Raw genomic sequence first — 23,372 nt, forward strand, 5'->3', positions numbered from 1 at the left:
GGAGAAGGTTATAAAATGCTTTGTAGGCGAGCATCAGACTTTTAACCACTTTATCCACCACTGCAGTATATCTACGTCCTCTGTGACTTCATCTAAGCCACGAGTCAGTAGATATGCATCTTGTAGCTGAAGCACTGCTGTGCAGGATTGGGCTTTTCCTGTGCAAAACCTCCGGCACTATCTGATGCAGCACTAATTGGTGAAACGCAATATACTGTATGTTCCCTGAACCAATACGATTAATTTTTACCACTAAAAATATTTTGATTTTTTCAGTTCATAGTGAAAAATACACACCATAGCATTATTTCAGAATTAAATATCTTCACCATAAATTGTGACAGGAACATAATGTAAGTTTTGTGATATATGGTAAGAATAGCCGAACAAAATTTGTGTGTTTTATCTACAGTAGTGCTTTTTATTTTTAAACCGGAAATGGTAAAACTGAGAAAAAATGTGTTTTTTTCAATTTTTTTTCCTCTTTTTCCAATTAAATTGCATAGAAAACAGAATTGATTGAGGGAAAAAATGCCATACAATGAAGCCTAATTTGTCATGAAAAAACAATATATATTTCATTTAGGTGTTATAAATAGGAATAAAAATATTGCTGAATAAATAGTGACATAGCTAAAATGTAAAAACTGCTCTGGTCCATAAGTGGGAAACAAGGCCTGGATGCGAAGTGGTTAAATTGTATTCTTTGTGTAACTGGCAGCCAGCCAGGGAAGAGACTGACTGAGTGGGGTAGGGCTAGAGAAGCAGAAGGAGAGCAATGCATCAGATTTCATTTTTGGACTGTAGTGGAGTCAAACAGTTAGCAGGGAGGCCATAGAGCAGAGAGTGTGTGTATAAAGGTTGTACACAACCTAAACAAACACACTTTTACTCACAACCCTATACACACACTTACACACATGTAATCACTTCTGGAACACTTACATGCTACACTTTACACACACACAGTTATACACCCACAACAAGAAACACACATACACTTACACATAACACACAACCACAACTGACACACGCATGTACAGACACGTATATACACACACTCACACATAACACACAAATGCTTACAACGAATACACTTACACATACACTTGCACAACACCCTGACACACACCTATAAGTACATACACATTCACACACAATTATATGCACACATACTTATACAAGCACACCTACACATAACACACAAATGCTTACAACTCTCTCTCTCTCTCTCTCTCTCTCTCTCTCTCTCTCTCACACACACACACACACACACACACACACACACACACACACACACACACACACACACACACACACACTTATAAATAACACATGAAGCTTACATGAAGCTTACAGCTGACACACACTTACACAACCACTGATAGAAACTTATACACACACACACACACACACACACACACACACACACACACACACACACACACACACACACACACACTTACAGACACTTATACACGCACAATCACCTACACATAACACACAAAAGCTTATAACTTACATACACATACACAGACACACACACACACACACACATATACACACACACACACACACACACATACACACACACACACTCACGCACACTTATAAATAACACACAAAGCTTACAGCTGACACACACTTACACAGCCACTGACAGACACTTATGCACACACACACACACACACACACACTTAGACATTACACACACAAGCTTATAACTTACACACACACGCACCCTTATAAATAACACATGAAGCTTACAGCTGACACACACTTACACAACCACAGACAAACACGTATACACACACTTACACATAACACACAAAAGCTTATAACTTACACACACGCACACTTATAGATAACACACGAAGCTTACAGTTGACACACACGTACACAACCACAGACAGACACTTATACACACACACTTACACATAACACACAAAAGCTTATAACTTACACACACACACGCACACTTATAGATAACACACGAAGCTTACAGCTGACACACACAGAACCACAGACAGACACTTATTCACACACACTTACACATAACACACAAAAGCTTATAACTTACACACACACGCACCCTTATAGATAACACACAAAGCTTACAGCAGACACACACTTACACATCCATACACAGACACTTATACACAGACACTTATACATAACACACAATAGCTTACAACAAGTGCGCACACACACACACACACACACACACACACACACACACACACACACACACATTTTAAGTAACACTCTTAAAAGGTTAAAACCCAAAATAAATGCATCTGGTTTAAATTGGAAGTAACACTCTAACTAGGCTTGGTTTTTTATTAATAATAAATAACTCTCTACATACATTGAATAAAAATGAGACAGGATGTAAAGAAATATGTAAATTTATTAGGCAAAAACTCTCAGTTTGCTACAGGACTTTTTCTCATACAATTAAAAAGCAGCAGCCTTGAACAATGTAAGCAAGAAGGCAGCCCCATGTGTGGACAGGAAGTGGCCCTCTCTGCACATATCTATATATATATATATAATATGTATATACTGCTTCTTTAAAAGCAGGCAGTGTAGCCTGAAGCTATTGCGGCTCTCTCGCTCCAGTGCTCTCCCTCTCTCCTCTCTCTCTCTGGCTCCCTCTCCCTCTCTCCCCCTCTCTCTCCTCTGTGTCTTGCTATAGAAGCACTTCTCAGGCAGGCTTTGCATACTGCTAGTTTATGCTGGGAAGAACGCACAGTCCATGTGCTCTTTATGGATGCTGATGCTGCCCTGATTCTCTGGAAGGAAGAAAGAATATGTCCAGCTCTCAGCATGACCCCTTTTATTCCTCTCCCTTTGCCCCTTTTTACAGAAGACACTCTCCGTACATGGTACAGCCAGAGTATCGCATATATGAGCTGAACAAGAGGCTGCAATCTCGTACAGAGGTAAGTCATTTTAACCTTTGCCTAGGCATAGCCTTGTACACTGTATTTATCTCATTCTCTGTCTGCTTCACTTGCTGGCAAACCTTTTACTTGCTAACATTTCCCAATTCCCTATGTTTTCATTGTGTTCCGTAAGAAACAAGGAAATCCTCTGTGTTTACTATCATTCTGGTCCAGGTACTTTGGATGTAAAGTTGACTTCTTTATCACTCTTCTAGTCTTTCTCAACTGTGTTTAGTTGTTTGTTTGTTGTTTAGGTTTTGCTAATGCTATTAAGATATCTATTTCTCTAAGTAAGATAGAATCTATTGCATATGAGTGTGTTAAAAAGGCATAGTCACCTAAAGAAATATTAAGTATGAGTAAGTATTACGTGCTGTAAAAGAGTTGCTAACATTGCCAAACCAATATGTAAAAGTTCCTTTGCTGGTAGGGGAAAAAATGAGCTATATGACATTTATGTAACTTTGCTGGCTGGCTATTGTTCTGCGTTAGCTGCCAGTTGAGGCTAAAGAAGGTTTAAAAGTGACAGTTGGCAGTGGTCCTCTGTGGGATTACCAGACAGGAACTCAGATGTGCGTTGGACAATATCGATCTCTACTGTACTTACTTCAATTTGAATATATTTGGCCAGGCAAGTTCTTCGGAGAATGACAGACTTATTGATAAGAGTAGAATCAACGTTTAAGTTAAATCTGTGATTCTTTTTTTGTTTTGTTTTTCAAACTACAACCATAATTAACAGTGAAAAATCTTTATTTGTCAAACAAAACATGAGTGAATAGATTTTGGAGTGAATTGGTCCCGCTGAATGAATAGATTCATTGGGGGAACGCAGTTCAAACTCACTTTGTAAAGTGTTGAAAAGTGTGTGAAGTGGATTAACTCAAGCACACCCCTCCTCCCCCCACCTTCCCCAGACACCTGTATCCAAATGTGTGCTGTCGCCACCCTGCTGCGTTTGGGTCCACACAGCTGAATGATATCAACGGCTTGTAGGTGTGGAAGAGTTTCAACAAAACGTGACATTTTACATGATGTTTATTTACGTGAGTTTGCCAAGATAGAAAGCAGCTTGCTAAAGCGTTGGAGGCAGGTGAAACAGTTTGGATTTCTTTTAATAGCACTTATTTCATGGTGGAATTTCTGATGACTTGTGCCAGACTACCTGGTATGAATAGTTCTACAGGGTCTTTTGAAGTCATCACAGGTAGTACAAAAATTGAAGACAGTGAACATGGGCACTACAAAACTTCAGCACTAGTAGGGAGGTACCTCCACCAACAACCATCAAAGTGTAGGGTTACCAAGAAATAAAAAGACCCAGATTATAAGGTCTAAGCATATGAATGTCGCCACCAGGCCAAGGGCAGTCTTGTTCTGCCTCAGCTCTATGGATCATCATATACATTAAATCCAGTAGCACTCCCAAGATCGATGTATATGCAATCAGATAAAACACAATCTCAGTGCACAAGTTCTCTATGAGCAGATAACAGTAATTCACAGCTTAAATAAACTTGTATTGACACTTACATATGGGCCCTTATCACAATGACCCAAAAATTCTCACCTTATATAAAACTTTGGACACCATCACCTTGTCCACTGTCCACTCTGCCCTACCAGTTCCGCAATAAGTGTCATCAGAGGCTGCTTTTAATTTGGCAGATAATTACCTATGTATTGACAGTGAGCACACTGGACAGTAGGGGGGCGTAGTGGGTACCACTCTCCCCTTGCAACGCTAGGGTCTCTGATTGAAATCTGGACACTATCTGAATTGAGTTTGCATGTTCAAATACTCGCCAGCTTTCCACTCTGATACCAGACTGCTCTTGCTTTTCTAAGAGTGAAGCCTTAAGCTGAAGTCAGAACAAAGTTACAGAAGAGTATATTCCATCAGTATGTTTTTTTTTTATTTTATTTATTTATTTAAAAATCAGTGAGTGAGAGCTTTTATTTCTCTGAAAAGGGGCACGGAAAAACAATTCCTACACTTTCTGCCCATGTCCCTAATGGCAGTACAGGGATCTGCCCCAGCTGTGTGCTCACACTGGAATGGGGGAGGGCTTAGTGAAAAGGGCGAAGGGCATATTTTCTGTACAGCACCAGCACACTTGAAATCCCACCAGTTATTTCCCTTGTGGTCTGGATAGTCTGACTCACCTTCAGAAGACAAGGATACAAGTGATGGGGCCATCATGAATGAAACATAATAAGGAATTGAATTTGCATTTTTGAGAGTACAGCAACCTTGTGTATTGGAAAGTGTGACCGTTCAGCATCCTTGTGTTTTGGAAACACATGACAGAGTAGTGGCCTTGTGTATTGGAAATGTGAGACAGTGCAGGTGTCCTTTGTATTGGATACGTGTGACATTACAGCGGCCTTGTATATTGGAAATGTGTGACAGTGCAGTGGTCTTGTGTATTGAAATCACATGACGGTTCAGCATCCTTGTGTACTGGATACATGTGACAGTGCAGTGGGCTATACTTTGTCACTGGTGTGATGATAAGCTCACTGTTTCTGTTTAATATTGTTGGCTACTGTTCTGGTCCAGTAGACATGCAGTTTTCTGTGGAACAACTCTTCCTTGCCGAAATGGCCTCAATTCTGGTATAGTGCTAGCCTTGGCTGCTGAGTTTTATAGCAGCTTCCCATGTAGTGCGTTTGTGTTTTAAATAACAATGCATTCAATAACAAGAGAAATGATAGTCAGTGCATCATCTCGGTGTAAAGGCCCCTTTATATCTGCATTTGGTTGGATGTCACGTCACAACCACAGTGGACAAGCAAAGAAGAAACCATCGTTTTGACTTCACGCACCTTGTGTATTTTGATTTCTCTGGTCTTTGGTTTTGTTATAAGAGACTGCACAACCCCACATGGAAACGTGTGGCACAACACATTGCCAGGGAACAAACTCAAACTACAGCAATCATGAGAATGGGCATGAACATCCGGACTAAAAATCGACTCAGCAGCACTGAAAAGGCTTGGTGTTTCTTGAACAGTATCACAGCATCAGAACTTTGTTTCTCTTATCCAAGCCTCATTTTTAGCTGCACAGAAGAAAACTGCCCGGGCTTTTTTCCCCTGATGCTGTGCAAAGCATGATGGGATTTCTGAAGTTGTTGCTCTCGTTTTGCTGTTTTGGTGCAATTTTTTTTTTTTTACATTTTGAATTTGACATTTGAAGCCTAGCGTGTGCAGCTGGGAGGGGTTATCAGGACACAGGACAGTTGGAACTGTGTCTCCTGCTCCTTGTCACCTCCTTTCAACCAAAAAGATGGCTGCCCCCATGACAAAGATGGCAGCCCCCATGAATCACAAACATTTGCCTGTTCTTTTAAAACAGGGTTGGTAAAAAATTATATTACCTATCTAATCTAATTAACATAAGTAATGTAACTTAATTACAGTATGTTTGTTTAGGCTGAAGTTCCCCTTTAAGTCAAGAAAATATTCAGAGGCCTTCAGGGAGTTGGCATGTTCTAGAGGAGATCATTCAACCAGGGATGAGCAGAAACGACGCCAGTGCGAATTTACACATCGTAGTGCGCATCTACGTATCGTAGTTCATAGGTGCAGTTTCAAAACTACGCTTACGAATTTACGCGTAGAGAACTACCGCTACGCGTAGCTTACGCCCACTATGCGTAGGTAACATGTGTATTGCGTAGTGAACTACGAATGCGTTACTCGCGTCTAATTTTCTGCGTGCGATTGTATGCTTACGCATTGGAAAGGGTAATGTACGCATAGAAGAGTTCCCATTATAAGCATTTACAGAGGAATTATTGCATACAATTTTCTGCATGCGGGCATAAGCATCCGCATACACTACGCTTCGCACTGCGCATAATTGCGTACTTTAAAAGGTATTCTACCAAATGCATACAAAGCAAATATATTGCAAAAGGAAATTTGCAATAATTCAGTTATAAGTGAACATTTGTGGTTACCCACAATGCACTACCACTGAATATGCAAATTATCCCTTGTTGCCTTACAAAAGCATACAGAACCGCTGGTGTATAGCAAGCCTATAGCTTTAAGTTTTACACAGCCATATCATACCCACATGTAGACAGCTTGTTTCGGACTTTTGGTCCTCATCAGTACATGGCAGGCTTTTATCCCCCTATACATTCCTAGAAGTTTGGGTCGCCCTGAGCTGCTTCGTTACTCTGTTGTACTGGTCCAAGCCCTATTTCATACAGCCTTATCAATCCCTGCCATGTACTGATGAGGACCAAAAGTCCGAAACAGGCTGTCTACATGAGGGGTTGATATGACTGTGTAAAACTTAAAGCTATAGGCTTGTTATACACCAGCGGTTCTGGATGCTTGCTTGGCTTAACAAGGGTGGAAAGGGATAATTTGCATATTCAGTGGTAGTGCATTGTGGGGAACAACAAATTTTCACTTATAACTGAATTATTGCAAATTTCCTTTTGTTTTAAGAAGGCAAATCACACCAAGTTCTGCAATAAAATCAGGTAAAGTGGCTACTACAGGCCACTACAATAACATTGTGTCTTATCTCCAGAAGCCATTGCAACTTCAGGCACAAGTGCCACACGCTGTCACCCTCAGACACTTGCCACAGAATTGATAAGTATGTTAAGTTTTATTATAGGGGTTTGATTAAGTGATTTCAAGTCATCAGCTTTAAAGTGACACTGATATGACAAAAACTTTTGATATAATGAATTGTATGTGTAGTACAGATAATTAATTGATAGACCATTGGTAGCAAAGAAAATAATCTCATATTTTTATTTTCAGTTATAACAACAACAAAAAATTGCATCATTCTATCATACTTGCAATTACAAACCACACTGCATTTTAACTATGAAACAGAGCAGAGCTAATGACTCTTTGAACTCCTCTGCAGTAAAACCTTATCTGAAGCTGTTTGCTCACTGTTTCATTGATTTATAAGTGCTTCAGAAAACAGGGCTGTCTTTGACCCAAAACTTCAGTTGTTATCTATGCAAAAGAGCTTATCTGAGCTCTCCAACACAACTTTGGAGAGCTCAGAGAAGCTCTTTTGCATAGATAACAACTGAAGTTTTTTTTTTAAACTCTTTCGATACTGGAAACCATATGAGACTATTTTCTTTGCTATTAATGTTCTATTTCTTAGCTGTACTACACATACAGTTCATTACATAATACATTTTTTTTCACTTCAGATTTCCTTTAACTTCCACCAAAACTTTATCTTAATAGCTTTAGATTTTACATGGGAGTTTTTTTTTAAATGCATGTATTATGCATACTGAAATTTTCTGACAGATTTACTGTCAGATCAATTTTTTGCAACATGTTCTATCTGATTTCCGATCGAATTGCCGATCAATTTTTCATAGAAGTTAACGGAAAAACACGTGGAAAATCGATCAGAAATCAGATTGGACGTGTTGGAAATAATCGATCTGACAGTAAATCTATCAGAAAATTGCATCGTGTGTACCTAGCATTAGGTTTAGGTCAGAAAATCATGTGTACTTAATCATGTGTACTTACATTAGGGTTAGGTTAGAACTCTGATTAGATTTTGGTGTTCTCTTTGTCCACAATAAAAAGGCTCCTCCTTTCCTGTCCATGCTGTCACCTTAGGAAATAAGGTAATCTGTCCAACTAAGATGCAAAGAGCAATAAAAAAAGGTATGCAATTGAATAAACACCATCCTTGTCTTGAATATAACATTTAAAAAGAAGAAAAGCTGAAGTTGATCTTAAGTTACCAGATACATTTCTTTTCTCAGAAACACTTTCTAATTACAGTACTAAATGTGTTGTATAGGCAACAGATTTAGGAAACAATTGCCATTTGGAATGTAATTGTTATCATTACCTATTAAAATCTTAAGCTGAGTACACACGTACGATAACGATCGTTCAAAAATGAACGATAACGACAATCGGAACGATAATCGTGCGTTCAAAAAGTGTGAACGATCGTTTTTGTGAACGATAACGATCGTTATCGTTCAATCGGACCGATCCAACCCGGCGGATTTTTTCGAAAGATAATCGTTCAATCGTTGCAGTGTGTACAAAGATCGTCCGATAACGCATGTTCTTATTGCCTGTCATAACGTCACTTCCGTTTGCGCACGCATTTTTTTATCGTTCGTCGTTCAGTACTTTATACTTATATCGTTCACGTGTGTACACAATCGTTCATTACGAACGATCTTTTCAGTCTAATTTGAATATCGTGTAAACGTCACGAATCGTTCGTAACGAACGATCTTTATCGGACGTGTATACGAACCTTAGTTTGGAGAAGTACTGACAATTAGCAGTTATTTGTCAAACTGACGTAATTACCCGGTCGTCCTATTATCATACCTGCTATACTGACCTGGTTAAAAACTAAGAAGAATCATAATTTCCTTTCAGTTTGCTCTTTATTTTCTGTTTTTTTTTAAATTATCTCCACTTTACTGTGAAAACTGTAAATAAGGTTGGGATCATTTATTTTCTTTAACTTTATCTGAATGCATTGAACTAAACAATTTTGCTTTGTATAACGTGTTCCGATATTCTCCAATGATTTTTAAAACGATAGTTCTACACGTGTGTCCATTAAAAATATTGTAAAATGTTTGAACCTTTAACCCTTTAGCAGCCAACTTACAGTATTAAGAGGCTTGGAAGTGCTCCAGGCCAATTTATTTTTAGCACTTTTTTATTTCTTATTTGTTACATTAGCTTGCTACGATGGAGCACTGCTGTAATGTGTATTTATGGCCACCTGTCACTAGGGGGCAGTGTGAGACAATAATAGAGGACTTCTGCTTTTAGTATATAGTAGTCTGTATTGTTTGTTAGCAGGGAGAGAGCAAAGCATTCCAAAGTATTTACAGCACAACGAGTTCTGCTGACTGAGGGCAAAAGCAGTGTCCGTATCTCAAACAAGAAAACTCTATTGAAGCTGCTAATGGGTTAAAACTCAAAACCAACAATTTAGACCTGGTTGGGAGTCACAATGCTCATAAAATCTCACTATAACATCTAGCTTCGGATTTTGATATAAGACATTGAGAGTTTCTGACTTTCTGTGATATTAAAATGTCTTTGTTGGTTTTTTATCTAAGTACCCAAAGCAAAGTCAAAAGGGGGATTAGCACAGGATGTGCATAGAAAGAGCACAGAAAGTATTGGCATGGCTTTTAACCCTTACAGAGGCAAAAGGTGCCAACGTTTGTGGCTGTGCCAGGGTTCTGCTCAAGTTGTCGCTCCTCTTTTACCTTGAGCTGCCATCTAGGGAAGGCAACAGTCAGGCTGGACATAAAGATTGGCATTCACAATCTCTGTAATGGCATCATTGATTTCACTGCTTCTCATACAACCCTATAGTTCACTGCTTCCTGGTCTGCTAGTAAGACTGAATGGTAGACAGCATTGGCGACTTTCACAGACCAGATTACTCTGTATACCAGTATTCATCATGTTCAAATCAGGGCTTGACTATGGCTTGATAAGTATCTCCCTCTCTACTCACCTGAAATCTTCTTGGACTCAGTATTGGAGCAGAGGCCAGATGATAACATCACCAGTGGGCAGGCAATGAGCATGCCAAGCATGGGATGGGCATGGCAGGGGTAGGCAGAGGGGAGTTGTGAGCAGGAGGAGGCTTGGTTGTGTATGGATTGCGACATCGATGCATAAGTGCTGAATTGTAACCTGGCTGTAAACTGTTTACTTTACACTGTGAGGCAGAGAGAGAGAGAGAGGAACACACAGACAGAGTTACAGCTGATGATTATTTGAAGCTATATTTCTGCTTTCTATCATTCTGAACACATTTTACTCACAGTAATAGAGCCAGTGAAGATAGTTTCTGTATGCTGGATGTGCTGGGCACAGTCCTTCAAAGTAATGCCCAGACTGTTCTCTATAAATATGATATTTTTATCACATAAAACATGAAAAGATGAAAAAAAATCTTTGTATTACTATTTGCTATTAATTACGGGAAATATACAGTGGGTTGCAAAAGTATTCAGCCCCCTTGAAGTTTTCCACATTTTGTCACATTACTGCCACAAACATGAATCAATTTTATTGGAATTCCACATGAAAGGCCAACACAAAGTGGTGCACACATGACAAGTGGATCGAAAATCATACATCATTCCAAACATTTTTTTTTACAAATAAATAACTGCAAAGTGGTGTGTGCATAATTATTCGGCCCCCTTTGATCTGAGTGCAGTCAGTTGCCTATAGACATTGCCTGATGAGTGCTAATGACTAAATAGAGTACATCTGTGTGTAATCTAATGTCAGTACAAGTACAGCTGCTCTGTGAGTGCCTCAGAGGTTGTCTAAGAGAATATTGGGAGCAACAACACCGTGAAGTCCAAAGAACACACAAGACAGGTCAGGGATCAAGTTATTGAGAAATTTAAAGCAGGCTTAGGCTACAAAAAGATTTCCAAAGCCTTGAACATCCCACGGAGCACTGTTCAAGCGATCATTCAGAAATGGAAGAAGTATGGCACAACTGTAAACCTACCAAGACAAGGCCATCCACCTAAACTCACAGGCCGAACAAGGAGAGCGCTGATCAGAAATGCAGTCAAGAGGCCCATGGTGACTCTGGATGAGCTGCAGAGATCTACAGGTGGGAGACTCTGTCCATAGGACAACTATTAGTCATGCACTGTACAAAGTTGGACTTTATGGAAGAATGGCAAGAAGAAAGGCATTGTTAACAGAAAGCATAAGAAGTCCCATTTGCAGTTTGCCACAAGCCATGTGGGGGACACAGCAACCATGTGGAAGAAGGTGCTCTGGTCAGATGAGACCAAAATGGAACTTTTTGGCCAAAATGCAAAACGCTATGTGTGGCGGAAAACTAACACAGCACATCACTCTGAACACACCATTCCCACTGTCAAATATGGTGGTGGCAGCATCATGCTCGGGGGGTGCATCTCTTCAGCAGGGACAGGGAAGCTGGTCAGAGTTGATGGGAAGATGGATGGAGCCAAATACAGGGCAAACTTGGAAGAAAACCTCTTGGAGACTGCAAAAGATTTGAGACTGGGGCGGAGGTTCACCTTCCAGCAGGACAATGACCCTAAACATAAAGCCAGGGCAACAATGGAATGGTTTAAAACAAAACATATCCATGTGTTAGAATGGCCCAGTCAAAGTCCAGATCTAAATCCAATTGAGAATCTATGGCAAAATCTGAAAACTGCTGTTCACAAACGCTGTCCATCTAATCTGACTGAGCTGGAGCTGGTTTGCAAAGAAGAATGGGCAAGGATTTCAGTCTCTAGATGTGCAAAGCTGGTAGAGACATACCCTAAAAGATTGGCAGCTGTAATTGCAGCAAAAGGTGGTTTTACAAAGTAATGACTCAGGGGGCCGAATAATTACGCACACCCCACTTTGCAGTTATTTATTTGTAAAAATGTTTGGAATGATGTATGATTTTCGATCCACTTCTCACATGTACACCACTTTGTATTGGTCTTTCATGTGGAATTCCGATAACATTGATGCATGTTTGTGGCAGTAACATGACAAAATGTGGAAAACTTCAAGGGGGCCGAATACTTTTGCAACCCACTGTATGTAGCATTTAGAATTTAGTTAACATTGATAATTGTCCTTTAATGCTTCTTGATTTGTCTCTGAAGCTGGTAGATAGGCGTGGCTATTGCACCCATTGGATTAGACTTTGTCGGAAATGAGTAAAGGCTTTTGTCCCCTGCAACTAATTACCCCTACAGTGTGGTGAGGGTTTCAGGACAGACTCATGGCAATAATACTGCAAATGAAGCACTGTTGGCAAGGTTGCAGTGAAATGCCATTTGATCTTACAACCGGTTTTAGCTGCAGATTAAAAATAAGAAATCATTTTTTAAAGAGTAACTGTCAGGCATAAAAAAAAATATTTTTTTATTTTTATCTGGTAAACGAGTAATAAGGATGTTACCAAGCAATCCAAAAGTTAAAAATCACACTTATTTTCCATCCCCATAAAACATAATTCCCTCGTTTCCCTGGCTCTTATTTGGTACATCTGCTGCACTAAGGAAGTTGCAGGGCATGCTGGATTTTCTTTTTTTTCCTTTTTTACTTTCCCTTCAGACTTAAAGGGAACCTGAAGCGAGTAAAATTATTAAAAATAAACACATGACGTAGCTGCAAATGAATATTCCATACTAACCTCACCGTCAGTTCCTCTCAGAAGCTCACCATTTTCTTCTTACAGTGATCCCTTCCAGTTCTGACAATATTTTGTCAGAACTGAAATATAGTCAGTTATAGTCAGCAGCTGTCAGTTACAGCTGAATGTGCAAGGAAATGTCCATGTTTCCTTATGGCTCAAGTAAGTGATATTGCAGTTTAACAGTGTGCTGACCAGTAAACTGTTATGGGATAATGGCCATTTTTAAAATGGAGGACAGAGCATTTTATTGATCACAGTGGACAAATGAAACGCAGGAGAGGAGAATGGGATTGAGGAGTAGACTACGCAGAGGGTAAGTATAACCGCTGTATGGTTATTCTGACTTTTTATTTTCAGTTCAGGTTCTCTTTAACTAATGCAGCCTAATTGGCTGAAGCCTCTTTACCTCCTATTTTTCCCTCCTACACCTCTGTCTCACTCTGATTGGCCAATATTTCTCAATGCACTTTCTACTGCAGACCTGGGTGGGAGTGTCTGAAGACTGAGAAGGGGGCTGGCAATGATACAAAGACAGAGTAAGGGAGGAAATGATGTCAGGATTGGCGACGGGGCGGGATGACGTCACCAACGTCAGCGACGTCAGGACGTCATTGGGAGTCCCGATCCACCCCTCGGCGCTGCCTGGCACTGATTGGCCAGGCAGCGCACGGGGTTGGGGGGGGGGGCTCGCGCGCCGCGACAGATAGCGGCGATCGGGCACGGGGCGGCGGCGATCAGTGTGCTGGCGCAGCTAGCAAAGTGCTAGCTGCGTCCAGCAAAAAAAAAAGTAAGCAAATCGGCCGAGCAGGGCCGGAGAAAACCTCCTGCGTGGCTTACCCCGAACTACGTTACCGCGGGGTTACCGCCAGGAAGGTTAAAATGCATGTATACACATAGGTCTTGGAGGTACATTTGTCCCAGAGTAAAATGCGCAATAAATAACTTTATTTCTATGTAGCTGTCACTTACAGTAAGTGCTCTTAACCACTTAAGGACCCCCCCAGTGACCAGGCTATTTTTTACAATCAAGGCCACTGCCGCTTTAAAGGCTCACTGCAGGGCCACCCAACTCAGCATACAAGTGATCCCCCCCCTTTTTTGCTCACCAACAGAGCTTTATTTTTAACAATACATTTCCCTATTTCTTGTTTTATTTTTTTAACCCTCCCTCTCCCCGCCAGCCAATCAGTGGGATCGGCTGTCATAGGCTTCAGCTTCAGATCGCTTATGTGCCGCCTAGTGGGATTCCCAAGCGGTTCGGCTTGGGAATCTCCGTTGTTGGAAGAGGTACTTACTCTGCCCTGGGATTGTGGGGAGGGGGATGAAGCTTCCTTACACGGCTATCGGGGCTTTTTTTAACACTGCAGCTGCCACGAGCACCGTGATCTGTGTGTCTTCACCGCTCTGCATAACGCGGTTGGCTTCCTCTGATAGCTCCACACGTACTGGGATTGCGGGGAGGGAACTTCCTTACACGGATAACGGGGCTTTTTTAACGCTGGAACTGCCACTTGTGAGCCTCCACTACACTGCTTATCAGCAGCCCTGAATGCAGCCGTTAGCTACTTCCAGTAAGCCCCACGCATTTATCTGATAAGCTACATCTGACCGCACATTCGGACCATAAGACGCATTGCCTTTTTCCCCCCACTTTAGGGGGAGAAAAAGTGCGTCTTATGGTCCGAAAAATACGGTAAGTAATTAATTACATGAAATAAATATTTTTCTTTTTAAAGGATTTCAGATGTGATGAAAATTAAACATATTTTACTCACAATGGGCTTCTTCCCAATCATAATCAGCTAATTATGATTACGCTAAAATTTGAGTAAAGTTTCGCAATTACGTCTACACGTAATTATGATTTGTAAATTCAATTGATTTCGTATAGTCATTCGTAATTTTGCATAAAATTTAATGTAATTTTTGGCAGGAGAGGGAATAAACAGGAGAAACCGGCACTGCAAAATGGCTGATGATTTAATCTTCAGTATAGAAAAAGCACATACAAAAAGGTAAAAAACATTGCTGGCTGGCACAGTGAAAGTTTGTCAATTGAAGATAGGGTACCTGGTGGTGCGGTGGGTGCTGGTGGTTTAAGCCTGACGGCCCTTTCGCGCACGTCTGCGCATCTACGGAGGCTGCGCAGACGTGCGCGAAACGGCCGTCAGGCTTAAACCACCAGCACCCACCGCACCACCAGGTACCCTATCTTCAAATGACAAACTTTCACTGTGCCAGCCAGCAATGTTTTTTACCTTTTTGTATGTGCTTTTTCTATACTGAAGATTAAATCATCAGCCATTTTGCAGTGCCGGTTTCTCCTGTTTATTCCCTCTCCTGCCATTCTGTATAACCTGTATACACCAGAGCACGCATTTCTACGCTGATGTAAGGGCACCTATAAGTCTACCTAAGCACTCCAGCCATCACCATAGTGCCAACCCACTTTTTTTTTTTTCTCCACTCCCTGTTAATGTAATTTTTGCTTAATTTCGTGCCGACTTTGACAGTGAATAGCAAAGTCCCCGTACATGCTATTTACACCACAATTGCTACACATGTTGAGGATTGGGTACAAGTCAGAAAAATAATTTTCCAAAAAGACCTTGTACTTTTTGAGAAAATCGATTTTTAAAAATGCAAAGAACAATTGGTTTTTAAACTTAGAAACATTTTTAAAATCGATTTTTTTAAAATCCCCTCCGTGGTGTCCGGGGATCGCTTCCTGTTGAGGCAGGGCATTAGCCTGCCTCTCAGCATGTCTATCAGCGCTGATCGCCGCCTCTCCCCCACCCCTCTCAGTCTTCCTTCACTGAGAGGGGCGGGGGAGAGGCGGAGATCCACCGCTGATAGGCTCGCATGGAGGCAGAGCTACAGCCATTAACTTTGCCTCCAGGAAGAGCAAAATCTACGACCAAGTTGGCCGTGGATTTTGCAGGGGGGGATTTGGGGGGTAAAGACCCCTCGTTCAGCTGCGGGAGAGAGGCGTTTTAGCTGGGTCAAACATGCCCATGTAGAATATAAGCTAAAAAGCTGTTTTTAAAGTCGCTTCAGAGTCTCTTTAACGTATGTAGCAATTTTGGTAGCAATAGCATGTATGGGGGCTTTGCTATCAACCGCTAAAATCGGCACAAAATTATGCGAAATTTCGCAAAAATTACTCAAAAAGGTACGCAAAATTATTAAATATTACTATTACATACGAAATTCATTACGATTTTCTCTGAAATTTTGCATCACGATTACGATGCGTAATTGTGAATTTCAATGTGAAATTATCACTGCCCGGTCCTCCTCGTTGTCCCACTGGCCACCTGTAAAGATTGCAACCCCACCTGCGGGTTGGTTTTTCTGCACCTGTGCGGGCATTCCTTTCCCTCGCGCCCACGCCAACTGGCACATTCTGCGTCTGCGTAGACCAGATGCCGTGGACGTGAGGGAAAGGAATGCCCATGCAGTCGCAGAAGACCTGCCGGTGGGGTTGCGATCTTCACAGGCAGAAAGCAGGACAATGAGGAGGACCAGGGCTGCGGCGGGGGTACGAGACGGCTGCTATGGGCTGGAAAAAGCCCCAGGTGAGTAGAATCTGTTTAAATTTCATCGCATCGGAAGTCCTTTAAGAATTCACCAGATCCAGCTCTGGATTATGTATGAATCACTTTGCAGTAGGTGATTTTTAGTGGTCTCTGTGTAGCTTTCTTTCTATAACCACTTTATATTTATTGTGCTTTTTTCCACTGCTTCTGTCATAAGTGAATATATGTATAATTCTACTTCTGTTGTTTTATGCTTATTATTGCAAGTTGCTCTGTTTGTATTTGCTGTTACTTCTACATCGTATAAATAAAGTATAATTGAAAAAAGAAACTGGAAAAGGTTCTAGTCTAGCTAGACTAGAACCTTTTTTGTTCCCTGTATTCTATGCCCTGTTTTGATAAATCCAGTCCCAACCTTTTGGCAGTAGTATGAAAATGAATATGTCCTGATTCCACAGACCATTAGTAATGTAAAGTTTTCTTTTTACAACCACTATCCATGTATGTTATTCCCCCTTTGCGCTGTATAGGGAGTGACCTCCCTCTTCTATGTGCAGCCCAACTTGTACAGCAGATCCATGTTCAGTAAACCCCTCTTTGGACAGCATGGTGGCATAGTGGTTAGTGGTCTCGCCTTGAAGCGATGGGTCCCTGGTTCGAATCCCAGCCAGGGCACTATCTGCATGGAGTTTGTATGTTCTCCCCATGTTTCCTCCAGGAAAACTGGTTTTCTCCCACATTCCAAAAACATACATATAAGTTGATTAGCTTCCTCCTAAAATTTACCCTAGACTACAATACATGCACTACATTAAACCTAGATAGACATATGTCTATGATAGGGATTCGATTGCTAGCCCCTCTGAGGGACAGTTACGTGACAAGACAATATAATCTGTACAGCAATGTGGAAGTTGTCGACGCTAGTGTTCATTCGGCTTCCAGTATCTCCAATCCTGCCCCCAGATACCTGAAATTACCTTCCCTGACATCTACTTCCTCTTCTTGGTGTTTAAACGTATTTCTCCCCACAGCCTGCTTGGTGCTTTACCTGCCCCTCCTCCTTCCTGGTGACTATCCTGAAACACAAGCCAACCTTCCTAGAATCAGGACCCCCCCCCCCCCCAATATCTGAATGCTCTCAATCCTACCACGTAGGAAGAAAATCAATTGATATACTATTTTGATGGGACACTAGCCCTAACTAAAACAGTAAAAATAAAGCTAGAGAAATGGTGACCTTTCCCACCCTATTGAAAATTAAGAACGCTGTGACTTTACTGTAATAGGAACCTGTTGATATAACTACACTATATAAGCAATGCATTATCATTGCTGAAAATGTTTTAAAGGACAACCGAGGTGACATGTGACATGATGAGATAGACATGTGTATACACAGTGCCAAGCACACAAATAACTATGCTGTGTTCATTTTTTTCTTTCTCTGCCTGAATAAGTTCAACATCAGATATGTAAGTGACAGTTTCTGTCTGGGTCGGGACTGGGTCGGGACTGGGTCGGACTGGGTCAGACTATGTCATAACCCCCACTGATAAGTAATTGCCGCCATAAAGCACTTTCTTGTCAGTAAATGGCTTCTGAGAGCAGGAAAGAGATAAAAAAGGTCAATAATTCATAGATTTGAGCTCTGGCATACTTCAATGAATGTGTCATTGAGCAGAGATAATGAAACAGTAAAAACTTAAAAACTAGATTTAAATGTAAAATAAAACTGTGAGATATCTAAAAAAAAGTCATTTTTAGGAGACTGAGGGTAGATACAATAGTTTTTCTCATCAGTTTATTTTCACCTAGGATGTCCTTTAAAGCGGTTTAAAACCCTGACAAAATATTCAATAAAAACATGTTTTCCTACTTTTTATATGCCATACGGTTATCATATTTGCATTTGTGCATAAGTATTATTATTCATTTAGAAATTATAGGTTCTCAAAAGTACAGTTTTTTGCTTTGTGAGCTGACATTGGCCTCAATTCACTAAGCTTAACTCCTGTCTTTGATAACTCTTCTGAGCGGTTTTACAGTTTTCACCATGGTGATATAATTGTGATAACTGTAAAACAGCTCTGAAGAGTTATTAAAGACAGGAGTTAAGCTTAGTGAATTGAGGCCTTTGCATTTTATTAATAACTGTTTTTATTCATTATGTATTGAAGGCAGACATGCTTTGACTCTCGGTCTGTGTCCAGCTGCTTCTCCCCAGTCAGAGAATGTGTCGCATTCCTCACTTGATACATTTTAAGTAAACACAAGATAACATTATCTAAAGTTCGGATGCGTCCACATTTCACTACACTGAACTTTCAAGCTCTGTGTGTGACCCTTCAAATGCTGGTCTAGTAAAAAAAAAATGCTGGTTGCATATAATATGCTGTAAATAATGTTTAAGAGCAAAGAGGAAATGCTGGGTTATATTCCGCTTTAAAGTTGCTAGTTTCTTGGCTGTCATGCTTATTCTTTGGCCTCACAACTAAGTAAACCCAGAAAAAGCATACAACCAGTGAAACTGACATATGTAAATCTTCCAGATAGTTTTCTAAGTAGTGAAGTCACCAAATAAGCACAACAGCCACACTACCAGCAGGTTCTTTAAATGAAAAAAAATAATTTACCTAGGAAAGCCTCAGGATTTTATTGAGAATTCCCTCCCTGCTCCGATGTACCACCTTAATCAGCGTGGCCCCCTCTATATCGGGCCACACTCCTCCACTGTTATGAGCGCGGCCGCGCAGTAGCCATATGAGAAATAATATTTTTTATTTTAAATTCAATTTCAGTAATTTTTCTGGAATAAATTGAATGTAATATGATACAAAAAATGCTTCATTTTCTAAAGATTGTATTAACATTACATAGAAATTGTATGTTTAAATAATAAAATTAATATTAGTTTAACAAATTAATAAATCAATTATTAATGCAACTGCATTTATTAAACATTATTATTTTTTCAAGTTAGTTAATTACTATTAGTCATAGTCTAAGTACAAAATAATTGTATATTTGTTTTTATTAATAGTTAATAATGTGTTATCATCCATTTTAATTTCTGCCTTACATTTAATAATTATGTGAATATACCTATTATTATTGATGGTTTTAAAGTTAGGTTATTTGTTATTAACAAACCTGCTTTAAATTAACCTTTTGTCTAAATATTACACTTTAGGTGTTAGAACATATGTTAGATTTGTATTGCCCCCCACCTGAGCGAAATTACACCACTTCCTGCGCAGACAGGAAGTAGAGATATCTCTCTAAGAATGACAGAGAAACAAAAAAATTAAAACTTTTTTGCAGAAGAGTTAGAATACCCACAATGTTTGATGCTATGTCTCTTTTCTTGTCCCCAGGACTACTAGTTTTCACATTATAACTGCAAAAATCCATGGAGTTCCCTTATTAAGAGAAAACGAGGAGAGAGATTGAAATCCCCCCTCCCCCCCACACAATTTTTTTTTTTATTGAAACCCCTTTTCATTCTATTAAAATTGAAATTAAAAAAATCGTAGAATTGTCAGGGGGTTAAGCATTACATGGAAATAAAATATAATTTAGGCCTTTAAAAGATGTTGTCTTTCAATAGTTGTAAGGTATAACATTTTAGCATCCCTCTGTAGCCATCTGTATACACCATGCTATTTAAGTTTGAGGGATGATAAAATAATAATTAAAAAAAATGTTAGTCAATGGCTACAAAACTATTAAAAATAATTTGAGTATTTAAAAAAAAATTCTTAAGTCACAAGAATGGCGAGGTTGTGCCTGGAAGTTATGCGTATAATTGATGCTGCTGATAAAAACTGATTTGACTCAGTCCATTTCCTAAAACATAATGTATAAGCAAACTGCGCCTGCCCTGGTGGATCTGATCCGTTGAGTATTCGCTACCACAAGTCCATTAAAGATCTGTTGAAAAAGTTGTGACAGCGCTCCTCTTCTTAATAACTATATATCTGCAATGAACAAATTCCACATAGTGCATTACCAACAGTATAGCTGATTAGCATGCATATACACCCAGTGAACTTCCGTGCTCAGTGTGTTTCACTCCTTGTGACATCCACTCCCTATAATACAGCCGCTCACCGGATAAAAGCCACCTCAGACTCCAGGTGGATCTAGCGCTTTGCCAACCGGCAACAGAATCCACAGCTCCGGCCTGTCTCTTGTAAAAACTCCATTTATTCCATACACCGCGGAGCCAGGTGCGACTGACGTCACAGAGCAGCGGGACCCTATGCACGGAGACTGAGCGCCGGCAAACCTCGGGAAGCGGGAGTACGGGACGCCGACACCGCGGTGAGAGGGAGATATTGCTGGGCTAAGGAGCCCGATATGCGCTTTTATCTTGTAACGAAGTGAGTGTACTGAAGTGCGCAGGCCGGGGAATGCTTCTAAACAGTATTATGCTATGTGCTATTATCTGTTTTTACATGTTCTGTATGGAATAAATTGGAGTTTTTACAAGAGACAGGCCGGAGCTGTGGATTCTGTTGCCGGTTGGCAAAGCGCTAGATCCACCTGGAGTCTGAGGTGGCTTTTATCCGGTGAGCGGCTGTATTATAGGGAGTGGATGTCACAAGGAGTGAAACACACTGAGCACGGAAGTTCACTGGGTGTATATGCATGCTAATCAGCTATACTGTTGGTAATGCACTATGTGGAATTTGTTCATTGCAGATATATAGTTATTAAGAAGAGGAGCGCTGTCACAACTTTTTCAACATTTCCTAAAACAGTAAACCCTCACATAAAAGTGACTATTTTTACATGGGAGAAATGAGTCCATCCCAGATATTTTTAGTGTAAATGGAAAGTGGTATTACATTCTAATTAGCTAATAATTTCAGCACAGGACCTTGGCTTGTACTGTATTGGACTTCAGTGTATTCCTTCTATCTATTGTTTATATTTAAAACGTTTCTTTTCTGGTGTAAGGCATACTTTAAGGAACCTCTAGAGGTGTACAGTGATGCCACAAAAGAACAGAAACTATTCCAGTTTGCTTTGGAAAACAAAAGTTTGCTTTTTTTAAAGTGAATGGGAACCGCATTTAAAAAATAAGACAGATACTTACCCAAGGAGAGGGAAGGCTCTGGGTCCTGTAGAGCCTTCCCGCTCCTCTCCTGGTCCCCTCGTTCCAGTGCTGGCTCGCCCGATAGCAGTATTTGACTAATTTAGTCAAATACTGCTTTTCCTGGCCGAAGGAGGCTTCAGAAGTCTTCAGGGAGCCCGAGTGCTCCTGAAGAAGGGCGGCTCTGTACTGCACCTGCGCAAGCACGCTCTCTTGCACGCTCACGCCTGTGCAGTATGGAGCCGCACGTCTTCGGGAGGAACGGCTCCCGAAGACTTCCAAATACCCTTTTGGTGGGGGATTGAAATGGGGGGGAGCCAGCACAAGATAGAGGGCACCGAGAGAGGAGACGGAAAGCTCTATACGACCCAGAGCCTTCCCTCTCCTTAGGTAAGTATTTGCTTCATTTTTTTAAAAATGCGGTTCCCATTCACTTTAAAACAGAAAGTATTTGATATAATTCAGGTTGGAGTGAGCTCCAAGATGTCTCCCAGTGCATTACTGCTGAAATATGCAAAATTTCCATTGTTGTCCCTGTAAGCTAGACACACCTCCAGATCAGCTGGAATGCAATGATGTGTCAGCTTGATAATATTACAGAGCCTCAATAATCCTTCATGCATACAGATTGTTTCGGATTGATTGATCCGCATCAGTGCAGGGCATGGATTAATGTGGCCGATTGGCGTGAATGGCTCCCTATAGGGCTTGCAGGAGAGCCCGTGCGCTAATGCGCGTTCTTCTCCGCTCTGATGATGGAACTATGCTCTGCCTTCAGTCTCCCAGCAGCGATCGCTGCTCGGAGACTGTTAGATAGCGAAACCGCCGTCTAATATCTATGTACAGCGCTGCAATCTAAGGCAGAAACGGTTGTGCCCCTGGGGGACACAGGAGCTATCCGCTGTGATAGGCTGACGGCAGTAGGGAGGTTAAAATAATAAAAAAAATAGGGACATTTATTAAAAAAATAAAATAAATATTTATAAAAACTAAATAAACATTCATGGGGGCTATCTGACCCCACCAACAGAAAGCTCTGTTGGTGGGGAGAAAAGGGAGGGGAATCACTTGTGTGCTGAGTTATGCGGCCCTGCAGCAAGGCCTTAAAGCTGCAGTGGCCCATTTAGTAAAAAATGGCCTTGTCACTACGAGGGTTTAATACCGCGGTCCTCAGGTGGTTAAATGGTACCATTTAAGATAACATATGAAAATATGTGATAAACATATGCTCATGTACTACCAATCCTACTTCCGTAATCTTTTAGCAGTGGGGAACTGAATAAACAGGCTGAGATTTTCAACCCTTAAATCCTAAATACGACTATGGCACTACAGCATTTTTTTTAGCTCAATTTTTTTCTACAGATACTTAGTCAGCTCAGGTTCTCTTTAAGCAAAAACATTAACGATAAATATAGCCTAATTTGAAGATATTATGTATAATTTGAACCACAGTGTACAATGTGCCATTTTGGAAGAACTCACACACTTTTGGACTGCGTTTGTATATTATACTTAATATAGACACAAATGTCATTAAAGTGGACCTCAACTCTTGCACACGACAG

General features: G+C 40.6%; 1 protein-coding gene across 4 annotated transcripts in view; it reads left to right on the forward strand.

Moving 5' to 3' along the window:
- The first annotated feature begins 2,745 nt into the window (after positions 1 to 2,745).
- Positions 2,746 to 23,372, forward strand: part of LDB2 (LIM domain binding 2) — a 476,127-nt gene continuing 455,500 nt past the window's right edge. For all 4 annotated transcript variants that reach the window (XM_068277713.1, XM_068277721.1, XM_068277732.1 and 1 more), the window contains exon 1: positions 2,746 to 2,945. In XM_068277713.1, the coding sequence (XP_068133814.1) occupies positions 2,814 to 2,945 (132 nt within the window). In that variant the 5' untranslated portion in view covers positions 2,746 to 2,813. The remainder of the gene's footprint in view (positions 2,946 to 23,372) is intronic.

Source organism: Hyperolius riggenbachi, chromosome 1 (assembly GCF_040937935.1).
Source record: "Hyperolius riggenbachi isolate aHypRig1 chromosome 1, aHypRig1.pri, whole genome shotgun sequence".
NCBI classification, from domain to species: domain Eukaryota; kingdom Metazoa; phylum Chordata; class Amphibia; order Anura; family Hyperoliidae; genus Hyperolius; species Hyperolius riggenbachi.